General features: G+C 38.9%; 1 protein-coding gene across 3 annotated transcripts in view; it reads left to right on the forward strand.

Annotated features, from left to right (window-relative positions):
- The first annotated feature begins 447 nt into the window (after positions 1-447).
- The window catches only part of PRKAA1 (protein kinase AMP-activated catalytic subunit alpha 1), a 54267-nt gene continuing 36329 nt past the window's right edge, over positions 448-18385 (forward strand). The window contains exons 1-3 of one of the 3 annotated variants that reach the window (XM_072605746.1): positions 448-769; positions 12161-12302; positions 13593-13686. In XM_072605746.1, the coding sequence (XP_072461847.1) occupies positions 643-769; positions 12161-12302; positions 13593-13686 (363 nt within the window). In that variant the 5' untranslated portion in view covers positions 448-642. Of the gene's footprint in view, positions 770-12160; positions 12303-13358; positions 13429-13592; positions 13687-18385 lie in introns of those variants that run through there. The other 2 variants (XM_072605748.1, XM_072605747.1) reach the window with 2 other exon arrangements.

Raw genomic sequence — 18385 nt, forward strand, 5'->3', positions numbered from 1 at the left:
GGTCCCCGCCACTTCTAGATCTCCGGTGGAGAAGGAAAGCAAAGGCTGGGGGCGCAGGGCGGGCGGACGGGGGGCTGGAGTCGGAACCCCTGCCCAGCCCCCCTCCCCCGTCTCCGCTCGCTGCAGTTTCCAGCCTATGCCCAAACATCTGCAGAGCAGACTCGAGCAGAGCCACGCGCCGGGCGGCCGGCTGCCCACGCTCGGACAGCGCCCGCCTGGGCTGGCAGCCAGCGCTCCGGCCCCAGCGGGCAGGGGGGACAGCCCGGGGCGTCCTCCCCGGGCGCGAGAGGGGGCGCCGCCGGAGCTACGGAGGGGGTGGCGGGGCCCGGGGACGGCTCCATCCAGCACCTCGGACTCAGTCCCCTCCGGCCGCCCCCGCCACGGAGAGTGGTTGGGGCCAGACGGCGGCGGCGCGGCGCAGGAGGAGGAGGGGACCGGCGGGGGCGCGGGCCGCGACAGCCGGCTCCTGGGCGGAGGTGACCCACCCTGGGCCCCTCCCAGCTCTGCCTCTCGGGGGGCCCCCTCCTCCTCCCCTTCCCCCCCTCTGCCTCTCCAGTCTCCCCTCCTCCCTCTCCTTCCCTTCCCTCTCTGTCCCCGCCCTCTTCCTTCCTCTCCTCCCTCCCCCTCCCCCCCTAGGGCGCCATGCGCAGGCTCAGTTCCTGGAGGAAGATGGCGGCCGCGGAGAAGCAGAAACACGACGGGCGGGTGAAGATTGGCCACTACATCCTGGGGGACACGCTGGGGGTCGGCACCTTCGGCAAAGTGAAGGGTGAGAGCCCTGGGGCCGGGCTGTCCCGCTGCCGCGGAGCTGGGGGACTCCCCCCCACCCCCCGTTTCCTCGCATCTCCATCCCTCCACTTTCCCCCTCCCCCCCTCTCCCTCGCGCGCCGGGACCCGGGAAGTCTGGTGCGGCGTCCGGGGGGCAGCCCGGGAGAACCCCCGGTGCCCACCCGGGTCGTCCTGGCCGCGCGGCGGGGCTCGGACCTGGTCCGCCCCGGGCGGCGAGGCCAGATGCTGGGCGCCTGGCCGGAGGTCCGAGTCCCGTGCCGTGGCTTCAGGCAGAGCGAGCCCCAGGGAGGTGGGGGGCCCCCCGGTCCCCGCTGCTTCTCCCCAGATCTCCTCCGTGCCCGGCACTATTTCCGTCCTCTTGACGAGGCGAATGTTCTTGGCTGTCGCCGAGCCAATGAATTAATCCAGGTGACACGAACCCCAGCCTGTTAAGCTTTGGGGGTGCTGTGTAGACCAAGTCACCTGGTCTAGCTGGAGCACCCCTTCTTCAGGGGTCTTGGAACCGCTCCTTCTATTATGATGTATTGCCAGGTCTGTGTTCTGCCTGTATTCTGTGCCTTCAACTGTTTTTGGACAGTCAGCAAGTGTCCTGTATTCCGTGTCTGCCGAAGCTGTTAGCTATTTGGCGTGCTTACCCCAAATAAGGTTTTTAGTTTATTGTAGGTACTAATGACAGCATTTACCATACATGGTGTCATTCACTTTTTGAGAAGCGAAGTATATTTTTTTCAAAGAATTGGAAGAAAAACTGTACCGGAGTTCTCTCTGCCAGTCCTATTTCAACACCATGTTTATGAAATGAAGTATCAAGGAACTTTCCGTCTCCTGTTTTTCACCAAATGCTGAAACATTGCAAAATAGGTGCTGTTTAAACATTTGATATTGGCCACTGGGTAGAGTAATAGAAGAAATAAGGATGGCTTTTATGATAAATAGTGATAGGAAGCTTATTTCCCTTTCCTATAATTTTTCTGTTACAATAGTTTTATGGGTGCAACCTACCTGGTACATAAATGCTCAGTATTTACTGTTTTGATTTGAAAAGTATTTAAAAGTTTGGATGATGAAATAAATAAATAAGTCTTGCTCTTCTAGAGCTAAATAAACATTGTCTGATTTTATCTTGGGAGGGGAGAGGAGAACCCTCCTTTCTCTTGCCCCTTTCTGAGTCATAGAAGTGGAAAGTTGCTGTGTAGCTCACAGGGAGAAACTGCCTAACAGTACTTGTGAAAATCAGCAAGGGCTACAATAAGTTGAATAAATGTAAGAAACTTAAGCAAAATGACAGAATGGGTTAATGATAGTTATTAGGGTGGGTCTCTTTTAGGCTTAGATTTGTGTGATCCTGACTGAATTGTGGCTCTGCTATCAATTAGAGCTTATGTGTTGTTTATTAGTACTCTTAAAAATACTTGTTAGCATCCTAAAAAGATGTTAAACTATCCTTGATTATTTCACCTGAAATTCTTCTTGAATTAACACTAAGATCATTTACCTAACAGAAACATGATTTTTCATTTTGTCATTGTAGAGACACCACCCTGCCTCCCCACCCAAAGATTTCAAACATAGTCATATTCATTTAAGATTTGAAAACAGAGATTGGAAGGCAGAATAAATGAATTGCTCAAGCAACAATTTGTTGTGAATTCAGTGAGATCTTTTTGTTATGATTGGCAGGGTAGAACATCATTGTTAGTGGAAGAGGTCTTCTTGCACATAGTTGGTAGGTGTTAAGTGAATGGAGTGTTAACTTTACTCAAAACTTTTTTTTCCACCTTTAGCTGTCTGGATGATTTTATTTTTTATACAGATAGAACCACTGGAAAAAACATTTTAATCTTGTTTCCTTTATATAAAACTTCACAGTTTGCACAAAGTACTTTTTTGTTGTTGGATCCTTACATCAACTATCTGAGGTAGGTAGTGCAAGTATTGTTCCTATTTTATAGGTGAAAAAACACTGAGGCTTGGGATGTTATGGACCTTATTCCAGGTCAAGGGTAGTATGTTAGTAGTGAGTCACTGAGCCCTGACACAATCACAGATCTTTTCAGATACCAAGGTCAGAGCACTTTGCCTCCCATACCACAGTTTTGAATCTGTTGTTCCTTAAAATTATAATGGCTCTTTTTGTTCTTGATTGCTCAGCCATCAATACCAGTAAGAGATAGTCTTTTAATTTTGTGTGTGTGAGATGTGAATTTCCTGTATTTTTAATTGTTAAAATTTAAATTCCAAGTTAATGATGTTTTACCTGAGACAGTAGATGTTTCCAAATAAAACTAGTTTCTTTTAGGTCAAAATGGATTGACATAGTAAAAATTTTAGATGTTTTGTTTAAAAAATTATATGTACTGGTTCTTGTTTTAAAGTACTTCTTCCCCTCTCCCAGCTTGAGCATAATTGGGTCACCACTCTATTGTCAATGTAAGTAGAAGCATGGGAAAATGGAGGGGAGACACATTTTCAGCACAGGTGCTTGACAAAAATTGCCTTGATTTGGTGCCTAGAAACTATTTTACCTGACATTTATTCCATTTAGAATCACATTCCATCAGATTTTAATCTTTTATAAAATCAAGATCATCCATCTGGTCTAAGGAAAAGCATTTGTTACAATGTTCCAATGCATTTAGACAAAGTTACTTGTGGAAGAGATACAGATAACTTGGTCTTACTGGTTATTCAGCTGACAGTTTTGCAGCTTTGGAAGTAGGAAAATTTGAGTGTCAGGACCTTTGCCATTATGACTTGCAGAGAACCGCAACAGAATTGTCTGTGGCTGTGAGTAAACATATGTTTTTGTCTTTCTGGTTTGGACTCCAAGCTGAATATTCCAGCTGAGCATTGTCATAAGTAAAGCTCTTGGGAGCTTTTGGAGTAAGATTATCAAGTATTGAATGAAGAGAGGAGTACTTAGTGATGCAAATTTCAGATAAAAATTTTTCTTAAGTACCCAGGTGACTGAGGATGGAGCCACTTAGGGAGCTGTTAGTGTGTTATAGATGACAGAAGAATCTTGAGCTCAATTTTTATAGAAACTTGTTCTGACTTGAAAATAGCACTGAACTTATAGTCAGAAACACTGTATTTGAATCTTGACTTAAAAGCTATGTGAGTTTGGAAAATCAGTTAACTTCCCTGGATCTCAGTTTCCTTATCTGTAAATTGAGTACTAGATGACCTATAAAGAAGAAAACAAACATATATTATGCACGTACTATGTGCCAGACACCGCTAAGTGCCTTACGGATATTTTCTCCTTCACTGCGACCTTGCTGTGTAGGTGTTCTTTTTATCTCCCCTTTACAGTTGAGATAAAACTGAGGCAGACAAAAGTTATGTGACTTGCCCAGAGTCACACAGCTGGTAAGTGACTGAGGTGGAGGATTTGAATTCAGGCCTTTGTCACTCCAGGCCCCTGGGTGTTCTATTCCCCACAGAGCCACCTGGTGGCCTTTATAAGAACTCTTCCAACTCTAAATCCAGGTGACTAGTTAAAGCTGGAAAGGACCTCAGAGGTCATCTTGTCCAACTCCTTCACTGAAAATTTTTTATTTATATATTTTGTTTTTACATTGCTTACATTTCCCCTGGTCTCTCTAATCCTCCCCCCTCCCGGAGAGCCATTCCATATAACACAGAATATTTTAAGGAAAAAAGAGGAAGAAATGGGAAAAAAATCAGAAAAAGTGATTAGTGAATTGAAAATATTTGAAAATTTATGCAATGAAAATATTTGCCATATCTACCTTGTAGCTCTGCAGAGTGGTGGGGAATGCTTTCTCCTCTCTCTTCCTTTGGGACCTTCTTATTCTTTGTAATTTTGCAACAATCATTTTTTCTTGGTTGTACTAGTCTCATGTTTTGCAGGTGAAGATGCAGAAGCCCAGTTAACTGACTTGCCCTGTCACAAATGTAGCAAATAAATAATCTCACTAGAGCTAGGATTTGAACTCTTAATTTGCAATTCTAACTTGAAATCTAGTGTGCCTGCCATAGGAGAGGCACTCAGGCCTGTACTCTGAGCCTCGTTTTCTTGTTGGATACAGTTCTCCAATACCTGGTTTCCCATCCCTCAGACCCAGAAAGAAAAGAATAGTGTTGAGAAGAAACACAGGATGAGAGTTAACACGCCAACAACAAAGGAAGAGATGCCTCTGGTGTCTTTTCTCAGTCTTCTGCATATATCCTTGATCCCATTCCCTTTCATCTTTTCCTGCATATTGCTTCCATAATCATTCCTTCTCTTTTCTTTCAATCTTTTCCTTTCTATTGACTTTTTCTCTACCTTAAAAATCTTTCCCAGCCTTAAAAAAAATCCCATCATTGCTTCAAGCTATCATCCTATAATTCCTCCCTTCCACAGCAGAAAACATTTTGTACTTTATCTTGACTGTTTTTTCTTCTCATTCTCTTTTAAAAGTTACCATTCATCTCCTAACTGCCAAATCTAATAGTCTTTTCTTAATTCTTGACTTCTCTGCAGTATTTAATGGTACTGACCACCCTTTCCTCCTGATTATGTTCTCTTCCTTTTGTTTGTCTCCTGCTTGTCTGTCTTGCCTTCTCAGTCCTTCTTGCTGGTTCATCATCCATGCTGTGCCTCCTAACTGTAGGTGTACTCATAAGACACTGTCTGTAGTCCTCCACCAAGGCTTCTTAATCCTTTTTTGTTTCATGGACCTCTTAGGTTGTCTGATAAAGCCTATAGACTTCTCAGAAATGCATAACATAATATCCACAGAATTACAGAGGAAACAATTATATTGAAAAAGTTATAAAAAATTGTTTTAAAAAGGTCACAGATGCCAGATTAAGAACCTTTACAATTTTTCTTAGTCACTTCAGCTCTTGTGGGTTTAATATCTTGATGCAAATGGCTCCTCTATCTACATACCCAGCCCCGCTGAGCTTTTGTTCCTTATCTTCAGCTGTCTGTTGGACCTCTCAAACTGATTGTCCTGTAGATATCTCAAACTTACCATTTAGAACTTTGGATTTAATGAGTTCTAAAACAGAACTCACTAACTTTCCTCTCAAATTGCCCCATCTTTTGAACATATGCTATTGTCCAGAGTTGCATTCTTTTCACTCAGCTAAGTTTGCACCTTCTCCGTCATTCTCTAGTCATCCTCACTCACCTTATGCAGCATGTCCCAAAAGTCTTAGTATAATTTTAAAGTTATAAAAGCTTAAAACTGCTCTGATACTTTTGGGACACTTTGGACATCCAGTCAGTTGTCAAAATAGTCATCCACATGGCACAGTGGATAGATAGACCATGGGTCTCAAAGTCAAGAACACTTGAGTTCAAATCTTACCTCAGACACTAGCTTTGTGACTGGGTAAGTCACTTAATTTCTTTGTGCTTCAGTAAGTCCATATTTATATTAAGTGCTTGCTAAGTGCTAGGCACTGTACTCAGTGCTGGTATACAGAAAGAGGCAAAAGAGTTCTTGCCCTCCAGGAGCTTATGATCCAATGGAGGAGACAACATGCACAAAACACATCCAAAAAGCAAGCTACGTATAGGGTAAATTAGGAAGTAATTAACAAAGGAAAGGCCCCAGAATTAAGAGGGGTTGGGGAAGACATAGTAAATGAAGGGATTTTAGCTGGAACTTGAAGGAAACTAAGGAGATCAGTAGCTAGAGTGGAGGAGGAAGAGTATTCCAGGCATGAGAGACAGCCAGAGAAATGACTAGAACCAAGAGGTAGAATGTCTTGTTCATGGAACATCCAGGAGGTAGTGTGTTTGGATCAAAGAATATGTGTTGGGGAATCAGGTCTAAGAAGACTGGGAAGACAGAAGTGGGGCTAGGTTATGAAGGGCTTCAGCTTTGAATTCTAAATACTGTATTTTGTGTTTGAATCTGGAGGCAGTAGGGAGCCACTGGGATTTATTGAATGGGGGGATTGACTTGGTCAGACTTGTACCTTAGGAAAATCACTTTGGTAGCTTATTGGAAGATGAATTGGAGTGGGGAGAAATTTGAGGTAGACCCAGCAGTAGGTTATTACAATAGTGGTGGCAGTGTCAGAGAGAAGGGGGCATATGGAAGAGATGTTGCAAAGGTGAAATTGATAGGCCTTGGCAACATATTGGATATGATTGTTAGGTTGTGAGCCTAAGGGACTGGGAGGATGGTTTTGTCTTCTACAATATAGGGGAGGTAAGAGTGGGGAATGGGTTGGGGGAAATATAATGAGTTGTTTTGTACATGTTGAGTTGAAGTTGTCTTTTGGACATCCAGTTTGAGATATCTGAAAACAGTTGGAGATACGAGATTAGAGGTCAGCAGAGAATTTTTAGTAGGATGGGTAGATTTGAGTCACTAGCATAGAGATGGTAATTAAATCTATGGGAACTGATGAGATCACCAAGTGAAATAGTATAGAGGAAGAAGAGAAGAAAGCCCAGGAGAGTACTCTGAGGGACGCCTGTGATTAAAGGTGTGATCTGGCGCTTCAGTTTCCTCATCTATGAAACAGAAATAATAATAGTACCTACTTCACTGGGTTGTTATGAGGATCAAATGTGTAAATCTCTTTGTAAATCATAACACACTATTTAAATGGTACCTTTCACCATTATTATCATTAATAACTTTTGTCATTTCTAGTTTCATAACATTTCTTATATGTGTTCCATTGTTTCCAAATCATTCACACAACTATTGCCCCAGTTGATCTCCCTCCCTCAAGTCTCTTACCAATGTAATCTGCTTTCCATGCATCTGTCAAAGTGATTTTCCTAAAGTGTAGGTTTGACTAAGGTCACACCCCTTTCCTGTAAACTCCAGCGGTTTCCTATTACCTCAAGTATCAGATATCAAGTCCTTTGTTTGGTATTTATACTTTTCACAACCTGTACTCTTCTTGCCTTTCCGCTTTTCTTTATTCCCCTCCTTCCAGTGTTCCTTGCACAGTCCACTCCACCTCCTATCTTCATGCCTTGTACTCTCTGTTCCCCATTCCTGGAATGCTCTCCCACATTCCATCCCTTAGAATTTCTGATTTCCTTTAAAACTCAGCCCAAGCACCACTTTGTGTAAGAGGCCTTTACCAGTTTCCAGTCTAGGCAGGCATAGAATGAGACAAGCATTCTGAGATGTGGCCAGTGTTTGACAAAGCATTTTTGAAAAATACACGGAAGAAAAAAGATGAGTGGAAGGAGAAACAGATATAGTAATTTTCTTATTACTTTATTGAACTCTTTATCTTCAGTGCTTAGCGTATAGTAAACAGTTAATGTTGATTGATTGAAAAAAAAAAGACAGTACCAAAAAGTTTCTGATACAATCATCTTGCCTGTTGTTTGTACCCTTGGAAGGATTATGTTTATTGATTCAATTCACAATCAAAAAGAAAACTTTAAAAAACTATTAGACATGTAGGTTAAATTATAATTATTTCTTAAGAAAAAAGAAAAAAGTTTTACCTTTTAAAAACATAGTCATTTCTCCATATGCTCCCTCTTTTCTTGTTGAATACTCCCTTGCAAAAACAACAACAAAAAAACAGTTAAATAGAATTGGCCAATAGTATTACTGAGCCTGCACATGTGGTTACGTAAGCAGCATTCTTTGCCTCTAATCCCCCACTCCTACCTAGTGGACAAAGTGTGGTTTATCATCTGTGCCCTGGGGCCAAGACTGGTTATTGCAGTTAATTTTGCCTGTTGTTTTCATTTACACTGTTGTAGTCGTTGTGTTCACTTCATAGTTATCTTCCCTGTTTCTCTAAATTTCACATATATATCATCTCTGATTGTGTAATGATATTAGACTATGCTCACCTACCACACCTTGTTGTTTTTCTTCACCTGATAAGCACTGTTTGTTTTTAGTTTATTTTGGTGTAAATGGGACCACAAAACATACTGTTTTGCAAATTATTCAAAGAATGAACTAGTAGGGCTAAATGAAAGCAGCCTAATATATGTAGCCTATTAGGTCAGGAATGATTCTGTGAGCCTCTTAGTTAACAAGTATATATAACACATACATGCACATGTACACATACCCGTGCCCTTTATATTACATGAAATTTTTGTGAAATATTTGTCATTTGTTGTATTAAAGGAAAAAGGTGAATAAAAGTTTGTTGTAACTGAAAAAGACAAACTTTTGCTAAAAAGAAATGGTCAGAAGGACTTGATGATTCTTGTATATTCACTTCCTGATTACTTCTGAACTTTATTGTTGATGTAATTTATGGTTGTCCTATTTATTGCGCATAGTAGGCCCTTAATAAATCTTGATCGGATTGCTTTGGCCACTATTGCACTCCCTGCTGGCCTCTGTCATACCATGCAGACATACCTGGCATGTGCCTGTAACCATTTGTCCTACCTGTCACCAGCTCTAAAGATGGGAAGTAGTGTATGATTTTTTTGATGATGTACATTTTAAAAATTATTCTCTTTATCATATTCCCCTCCATTGGCTTTGATAATAGCCTCCGTTTAGTCAATAGCAACCTAATTTATCTTTTGAATGCGTCATATTAGGTAAGCAAATGGTGTACTGTCTATAGCAAGAGTAAATTGGAACTTAAATATACTTTGGTAAAATGCAGGCAGTATTTAGCAAATAATAATTTTAATCATGAAAACTCATTTGATCATGGTTTATGATTAAAAATTGAATGTTTGTATGCTACTCCAGTATCTTTTGATGTGTTGTCCAAAAACTCTCAAGAAGTTTGGAGCAAGCCAGTAGCTCTGTGTTTAAAATAATGCTCAGACAGAAGAATTTTTTTGCCCAATATTGTATTTTCCTACTTGAAATATAATAAAAGTGCTTAGGGTTTTTGTTTTTCTCTTTTAAGTAAAAAAATAGGCATTTTATTGAGATTTTTTTAAATTTCACTGTAGCTTTTCAATAAAACCCTCCCTTTTGACAAGCAAAGCAAAAATCTTTTTACTTGGTTTACTTTGTCTTGACAGCATCTGCGCTTATTTCACTTCTGTAGCCCCACCACCTCTTTAATGAGTGAAGAGTTATATTTCATTATTAGGCCTCTAGAGGCAACTTGATTTGTACGTAATTTGATTTCTGATATTGGTTAGTGTTTTTCTTTTGAACATTGAATATATGCTCTCTTGGAATCTGTTGAGGGCAGCTGGGTAGTACACTGGACTTGGAACCAGGAAGAACTCTTGGAACTTCTTCCAGAGTTCAAATTCAGCCTCAGACACTTACTAGCTGTGGAATCCTGAATGGAACCCTATTTGCCTCAGTTTCCTCATCAGTAAAATAAGCTGAAAAAGGAAGTAGCAAACAGCTCCACTATCTTTGCCAAATGGGTTCATGAAGAGTCAGATGTAACTGAAACAACTGAACAACAAAAACTAACATGGTAATACCAGCACTGTCCTTCTCTTTTGCTGTGAACTCTCTACTATGTAGTTTTTACCTGTGTCATTGATGCACTTTTATTCTTTTCTTTTGCATCACTATTACTAATCACTCATTCAACATTTACTAAGCCCCAGACATTGTGTTAAGTGCTTCAGATGCAAAGAAATGCAAGAGACAAGGCCATTTGTACTCTCCACCAAACCAGCACTCACCTTTTCTTCAATAAAATCCTTCTCTTGTAACAAATATAGTCAATCAAGACAAATTAATATTGGTAGAGTCTGAAAATGTGTCTTCTTCCATACCTGTGGTACATCACTTCTAACAGGAGGTGGGAAGAATGCTTTATCTTCACCTTTCTGGAATTGTGAATAATCATTGCAATAATCAGAATTGTTTAGTCTTTCTAGGTTGTTTATCCTTACAATGTTGTTTTTACTGTGTAAAGTTCTCCTGGCTCACCTTACTCTACAATAAGTTTGTCAGAATTCATCTTTTTTTTTCATTTAAGTCACAATAGAATTACTTTACATTGATATACCATGATTTGTTCAGCCGTTCCAGCACCCAATTTATTTTTAATTCTTTTGTGTAACAAAAAGTGCTGCTATAAATATTTATGTACACAATAATAGCTAGAACGTATATGACCCTTATAAGTTTGCAAAGCACTTTATAAGTATTATCTCATTTTATCTTCAGAAACCCTGCAAGGTATTTGCTGTTATCCTCATTTTACATATGAGGAAACTGAGATAGACAAAGGTTAAATGACTTGCCCAAGTTCACACAGCTAGTAAGTGTCTGGTGTAGGATATGAGCTCAGGTTTTCCAGACAGGCAGAGTGCTCTGGCTAGTACACTAACTAGCTCTTTATGATCCCTTTCTTTGACCTTTGATCTTGTTGAGGTGTAAGTCTTGAAGTAGTATTGCTAAGTCAAAAGATATGTACAGTTTAGTGACTTTTGGGATACAATTCCAAATTGTTTCCCACAGTGATTGGACTACTTTATAGGTCCACTGTCAAGAGCTGTCATTTTCCGTTTTCTCTGATGGGTGTGAGGTGAAATCAGATGCTTTAATTTGTATTTCTCTTGTAGTTAGTGATTTGGAGCATTTAAAAAATAGGACTGCTGGTAGTTTGTATTCTTTTTAAAAACTTTATATCTTTTGGCTACTTTTCTGTTAGGTTTATATGTTAGCGGCCCCTTTATATTTTGATTATCAGGCTTCAGATATTTCATTGGAAGATGTCTGTCCTCCTCCCTTGTACCCCCCAATCCCCATGGAAGTTTCTTTCTTTATTCTAGTTCGGTTGATTTTGTCCTAGGAAAAAGTTATTAGCAAAATATTTCATCTTTTGTTATTTGCACCTTGTTTGGTTATGAATTTTTCCCTCAGACCATAGATTTTAAAGGTCTTTCTCTTCTTTTGGGTTTGTTCAAAATTTGTTTTTTTTTTTTAATTATGTGACCTTTTATGTTAAGGCAGCTTAGATACATTTGGAGCTTATTTTTTTAAACGGTGGAACGTTAGTCTAAATATAATTTCAGTCAAACTGTTTTCCCAATAGTTCCTGTTGAATAGGAACTTTCCTAGTAGTTTATGTTCTTGGGTTAATAAAGACTAGGCTACTAGTTCCTTTGTTTGTGGGTTGTAGTTATTGAATATGTTCTATGCATGAATTTTACCGTGAGTTAACTTATTACAGTTGCTGAATTTCAATCCATAATTAGCAAGACCAACATATAAATAAATAACTTCCATCTTTTTTCCACCCATCATGCTCTGAAATGAAAAGAAAATTATTTTCTGTTCTTCAAAAGTGAAAGCCTTGAAGTGTTTTTAAGCTGATTCAAAATTATTTAAGGAGGAAGTAAGGCAATAAAGGGAGGGCCTTAAATAATCTTTCTGAGTATCCTTGGTCCTTGTAGAAGGTGATTAATAGAATTATTAGTGCAACTGAGTCCTTATTTTACCAAATTTTATTTTTCCTACAGTTGGCAAGCATGAGTTGACTGGCCACAAAGTTGCAGTGAAGATCTTAAATCGGCAGAAAATTCGAAGCCTTGATGTGGTAGGAAAAATTCGCAGAGAAATTCAGAACCTCAAGCTTTTCAGACATCCTCATATCATTAAACTGTAAGTTAGGATTGTGTTAAATTAGATCCACTCTTTTTTCTGTCATCTTTTGTTAATTTCTTTGTTTAAAAAGTAAGAAAGATGGTTAAAATTCCCTCTTTTTTGTCTTTGTTTTATTATTCATTAATAATATGTACTTTTTCTGTGCACAAAGCACTTTAATGTAGGTTTTTGAGGAAATTAGGCATGAATCAGGCTCCTTTTACCAGAGGCGACACTGAAGCTTAGAGGAGTGGGTGACTTTCTCAAGGAGATGTAGATAATAAAGAACTGAAGGAGCCAGGACTTGGACCAAGGGCATCTGAGTTGTAGTTTCATGCCATGATCTGGTCATATGCTTTTGTACAACTTGTGCCACATGCCTGAAATGCATCCCCTCCCTTGCCTCTATCTCTCAGTATCCCTGGCTTTGAAACTTCCAGACTCAACTGCACTGCCTCCTTCCTCATGGAACCTTTCCTGAACACCCCACCCCAGCTTCTGATCCTTTTCCCTCTAAATCACCTTGTTTATGGGGAAAATGAGGTTTGGGACCTAACACTCAAAAACTTTGTTAGTGACACTTTAAAAAAAAAAAGATAGGAACCTTATGAAAAAAAGGTAGCACAGTTTTATACATGATAAATGGTTAAGAAATACATAAATGCTGCAGTAGTGACCCTGTCCCTGCCTTGTGGCTACTGTTCTGCCTGCCCTTGGAACAAGTTAGGCTGGCCTCAACTCTGGGCCTCAGGCCTAGAGAACCTGAAGGAAGGGAGTATATAGGTAGGTGGACAAGTCCTACTATACCCAAGTATATACAATGGCACTTTACAAAGACCTGAAGATTAGTTGTGGAAGTAGGTATTGGAAGAGTTGCAGCTTGTGAGTTATTGTGAAATGGTGCAATTTTCTGACTATGTCATTATTTCTTGCTGAAGAAATTACTCAGAAGCTAATTTGGAATCCATGTTATACTCAAAATGTTCTCAGTCTCATTGGAACGAATTCCCTAGCTAGATTGTAAGCTCTTTGAGTGTAGGGACTGTTTCACTTTTGTCTTTATATCTCCATTAGATAACACTGTGCCTGCTACAGAGTCATGCTGAAGAAATGATGAAATATTTTCACCATGGAACATTGTTATGTTAGTGTGTTTACAGATTTTAAAAAGTATATTTTAGGGGTAACTGATAACATTAATTACTAAAAGATAGCTTTACATTATATTGTTAAACATTTTGAAATCTATTCTGAACTTTTTGCTACTATTTGTTTTGAATTTCACTAGGTAATTATTTCTCTCATCAGGTACCAGGTCATTAGTACACCATCTGACATTTTCATGGTGATGGAATATGTCTCTGGGGGAGAGCTATTTGATTATATCTGTAAAAATGGAAGGGTAAGTGATTCTAACTTCATACCACAGTGGCATGTTTTGTAATTATGCCTTATTAGTATAAGAGTGTCATTTGGAGAGGGGTTTTTTTTGTTTGTTTATTTTTTGCATAGGTTGATTTAACTCAGGTGCCATGATCATTTTGTCCAAATGGTTGAGTGCAGTTTCCTCAGTCACACTCTTCGTTGGAATCATGGAGGCCTCATATAGTTTTTAGAGCAGGAAGGATCTTAGAGATCTAGTCCAAAACTTAGTTCTGAGAGACACTGATTTATCCAAGTAATATCTCTCTCTCTCACTGTCTCTCTCACTCACACACACACATACATACACATACTCACATACACATGCACACACCATTTATTAGTAGTAGAGTCAGGTTGTTTTCCTCTTTCCTTTTTCCTTTGTTTCTTCCCTCCTTCTTTTCTCAGTCTTCTCCTTCCTACCCTTGTACGAGGGGCTAACTCCCAGTGCAATGCTTTTTTCCAGTTTACTACACATAGGATTGAGAAAGCAGAAATCAGATAGCCTACAATAGTTAGAACAGGCTTTATGATAGATGTAGGATTTAGAATCATAAGACTGATACTATAAACAAATTACGGGAGCAAGGAATAGTGTATTTGTCAGATTTATGGAGAATGGAGAAATTTTTGACCGAACAAGAGATAGAGGACATTGTGAAGTACAAAATGGATAATTTTGATTACATTAAATTGAAAAGTTTTTGTACAAACAAACCCAATGCAACCAAGATTAGGAGGGAAGCAGAAAACTGGGAAAGAATTTTTACAACTAGTGTCTGTGATAAAGGCCTCATTTCTAAAATATATGGAGAACTGAGTCAAATTTACAAGAATACAAGGCATTCCTCAATTGATAAATGGTTAAAGGATATGAACAGGGAGTTTTCAGAGGAAGAAATTAAAGATATCTATAGTCATATGAAAAAAATGCTCCAAATCACTATTGATTAGAGAGATGCAAATCAAAACAACTCTGAGATACCACATCCCACCTGTCAGATTGGCTAACATGAAAAAACAAGAAGATGATAAATGTTGAAGAAGATTGGAAGAGTTGAAACACTAATTCATTGTTGATGGAGCTGTGAGCTAATCCAGCCATTCTGGACAGCAATTTGGAACTATGTCCAAAGAGCTACAAAAATGTGTATACCCTTTGACCCAGCAATACTTTTTCTAGGACTGTATCCCCAAGAGATCATAAAAATGGGAAAAGGTCCCACATGTACAAAAATATTTACAGCAGCTCTCTTTGTGGTGGCCAAGAACTGGAAATCAGGGGGATGCCCATCAATTGGGGAATGGCTGAACAAGTTGTGGTATAAGAATGTAATGGAATACTATTGTGCTATAAGAAATGATGAACAGGAAGACTTCAGAGAGGCTTGGAAGGACTTACATGAACTGATGCTGAGTGAAAGGAGCAGAACCAGGAGAACTTTGTACACAGCAACAACCACAGTGTGTAAGGAATTATTCTGGTAGACTTAGCCCTTCATGGCAATGAAAGGACCTAAAAAATCCCCAATGGACTTTTGAGGCAAAATACCTTCCACATCCAGAGAAAGAACTATGGAATTGGATCGCAGAATGAGCAGACCATTTTCTCTTGTGTTCTGTTTTGTTTTGTTTTCATGGTTTCTCCCATTCATTTTAATTTTTCTATGCAACAGGACTAAGGTGAAAATGTATTTAGTGAGAATGTATGTTATAGAACCTATATAAGATGCACTCCGTCTAGAGGAGGGAGGGGGAAGGGAAGGGTGAAAAAAATCTAAGATATATAGAAGTGATTGTAAAAAACCGAAAACAAATTATTTAATTAAGAAGAAGAGATTTAGAATCATAGAATTTTAGAATTGTGAGGCACCCCAGAAATCATCTTATCTAATCTCATTTTATGGCTAAAGAAAGATGTTAAGTACTTTGCCTAAAATCACACATTTAGCAACAAAACTAAAACTAGAATGCAGATACTTGATTCCTAGTTCAATGTTCTTTCCACTGCTTCCCACACCACTGTCTGTTTTGTTCTCAGCTAATTCAGGTTGATTCTTTTGTTAATATTTGTTTTACGTGTTTCATTTCAGATTTTTTTCCAGGTTGTATCTGCATCAGTAAATTTAGGGGAGTGAGATTAGCCTGCAGTAGTTGTTTGGGTGTGGCTCCACGATAAGGGTTTCTGCAGTGTTACAGGAAGAAAATTAAATATTGAGAGTAAAATGGACTCTAAGAATTAAATGGCTTATAGTAAAGCATAAATCTTCCATATATACACAATATGGCAGGTAAACATTGAATATATACTTTTTCATATAAAATAGAAAATTTGAATAGACAGTTTTAGAACTATGCCTTTAAATTTTTGCTTCCAAGTTGATGTTATGCTTTTGAAAGAATTTGAAATAGATATCAAAGCTATCAAAACTAATTTAAGATTTTTAAGACAGTAAAAATGTCAACACATTCTGGAGGTAAAAAAAATACTGCCATTCCCATGCCATATTTTTCTTTCTACTCCTGATAACTTCTATGAAGCTGGGTTAAAATAAGCAAGAAATTGTTGGCTTTTTCATGGATTTTTTTCCTTCCTTGGTGTTTCTGGCCATTCTACTAGGAGAGTTGGTAAATATTTCAGTTTGTATTTTAAGCTTTAGAAAATTTCCCTTCCATTTGTGGCAGTTCTGTGACCCAGTGTGAATAGAGCCCTGGGCCTGGAGTCAGGAAGACGTGAGTTCAAATGCAGCTTCAGACACTAGCTGTGTGATGTGAGCAAGATACTTTATCCCTGTTTGCCTCAATTTCCTCATCTATACAGTGAGCTCTGATTGCTCCTTTTATATTTGACTTTTTGTAATTTAGTTTTCCCTCTGGGACCAAACAAATAAATCTCTTCTTCGTCATTGTTCTTAGTGTACTTGAAAACAACTATCTTGTCTCCTCTAAATCTCTTCTCCAAGCTAAACATTTAGAGTTCCTTCAGCCAGTCCTCATATGGCATAATCTTGAGGCCTTTCACCATCTGGTTGCCCTCCTTTGCTTACTTTCCAGTTTATTGTACTTCTAAAATGTTGTGCCTGGAACTAAACATAATCCAGATCTTGCCTGATTGTGGATGGCAGAGTACAATAGGATTATCACTTAGTCCTGGATAGTTTTTCTGTTAATATAGTCTCAGATAACATAGGTTTTTTTGATTGCTGTATTACACTGTTGACTCATTGAAGTTTAATTCCACTAAACCTCCCAGATTTAAGACAAACTTTTGTCTAATTATGCCTTCTATATCTTGTATTTTTGAAGTAGAATTTTTCGACCCAATTAAGTTTTTATGTTTATCCCATCTTAGTAGATGGGATTCTGGTCTGCTGACATCTTGAATCCTGATTCTTACACATTATTTTGGCTCACTCTCCTAACTTTGTGTCATTTGTACTTTTGATAGTGTGTTATTTACATTGACAGTTATCTAAGTTATTAATTAAAATATTAAACAGTAAAGGGTCTAGAATACATCCTTGGGACACTGCTGTGAAGATTTGCTTTCAAGTTGATAATGAGCCAATTATGACAGCTCTTTGGGTCACCTAATTGTGTTATTATCTAGACTGTATCTCCTCCAATTTGCTTAAAAGAATAGAATGAGTGACTTTGTCAGGTGCTTTGCTAAAATCTAGGTAAAATATATCTTTGGCGTTCCTCTAACTTACCAATCTAGGAACTCTGTCAGAAAAAAAATGAAATCAAGTTGAGATGACCTGTACTTGAAAAAGTCCTTTGTGATCAACACTTTTCTTTTTTGTTTGTTCACTATCTCATCAATTATATATTCTAGAGTTTTGTTAGAAATCAAAGTTAAGCTCACTGGCCTGTAATAGACTACACTAGTATTCTTTCCACTATACTACAGCTTCCTTTTTATCTAAAGAAAACTAGTCAGTAATTGAGCAGCTAGGTGTACAGTGGATAGAGGGCCAGGCCTGGAGTCAGGAAGACTCATCTTCCTGAGTTCAAATCAGGCCTCAGACAATAGCTGTGTGACCCTGGGCAAGTCACTTAACCCTGTTTGCCTTAGTTTCTTCATCTTTAAAATGATCTGTAGAAGGAAATGGCAAACCACTCCAGTATCTTTGCCAAGAAAACCTCAAGTAGGTTCATGAAGAGTTGGACATGACCGAAACAACAAAGTCAATAATTATATCTAATACCTTGTAATTTACATAGTCCCTTATAATTTTCAGAGTTGATAACATTTGTTTCTCTCTCTCTCTTTCTCCTTATTTCCTCCCTCTTTCCCTCTATCTCCTCCAAACCCCTCCTTTCTTAATTTGAGATATTTGCCTTGGTTAGCTTTTTTTTTTTCCAAACCTAAATTGGCCTATATCTGGACTTTTTTTTTTTTTAACCTTGAACCTCTCCAGGTCTATGTTTTAATTTGGGGGTGGGGAGAGTGGTATTAACTTGGATGGGGGAAAAAATTAAATCTTTATTTTCATTAACCTCTAGTTGAAATTTACCATTTCCTTTAATTATGAATGTAGGCAGTGAAACATTCTAAGAAAGGAGTCAGTGACATTAAAAAACAGCTAAAAAAATCCTGATCTCTGAATTCCCTGTGTACCTACACTGATCTCTTTAGGCAACATTCTCTTTTTTCCTCATCAGGAGTATTTCAT

Source organism: Notamacropus eugenii, chromosome 4 (genome assembly GCF_028372415.1).
Source record: "Notamacropus eugenii isolate mMacEug1 chromosome 4, mMacEug1.pri_v2, whole genome shotgun sequence".
In the NCBI taxonomy this organism is placed as follows: Eukaryota; Metazoa; Chordata; class Mammalia; order Diprotodontia; family Macropodidae; genus Notamacropus; species Notamacropus eugenii.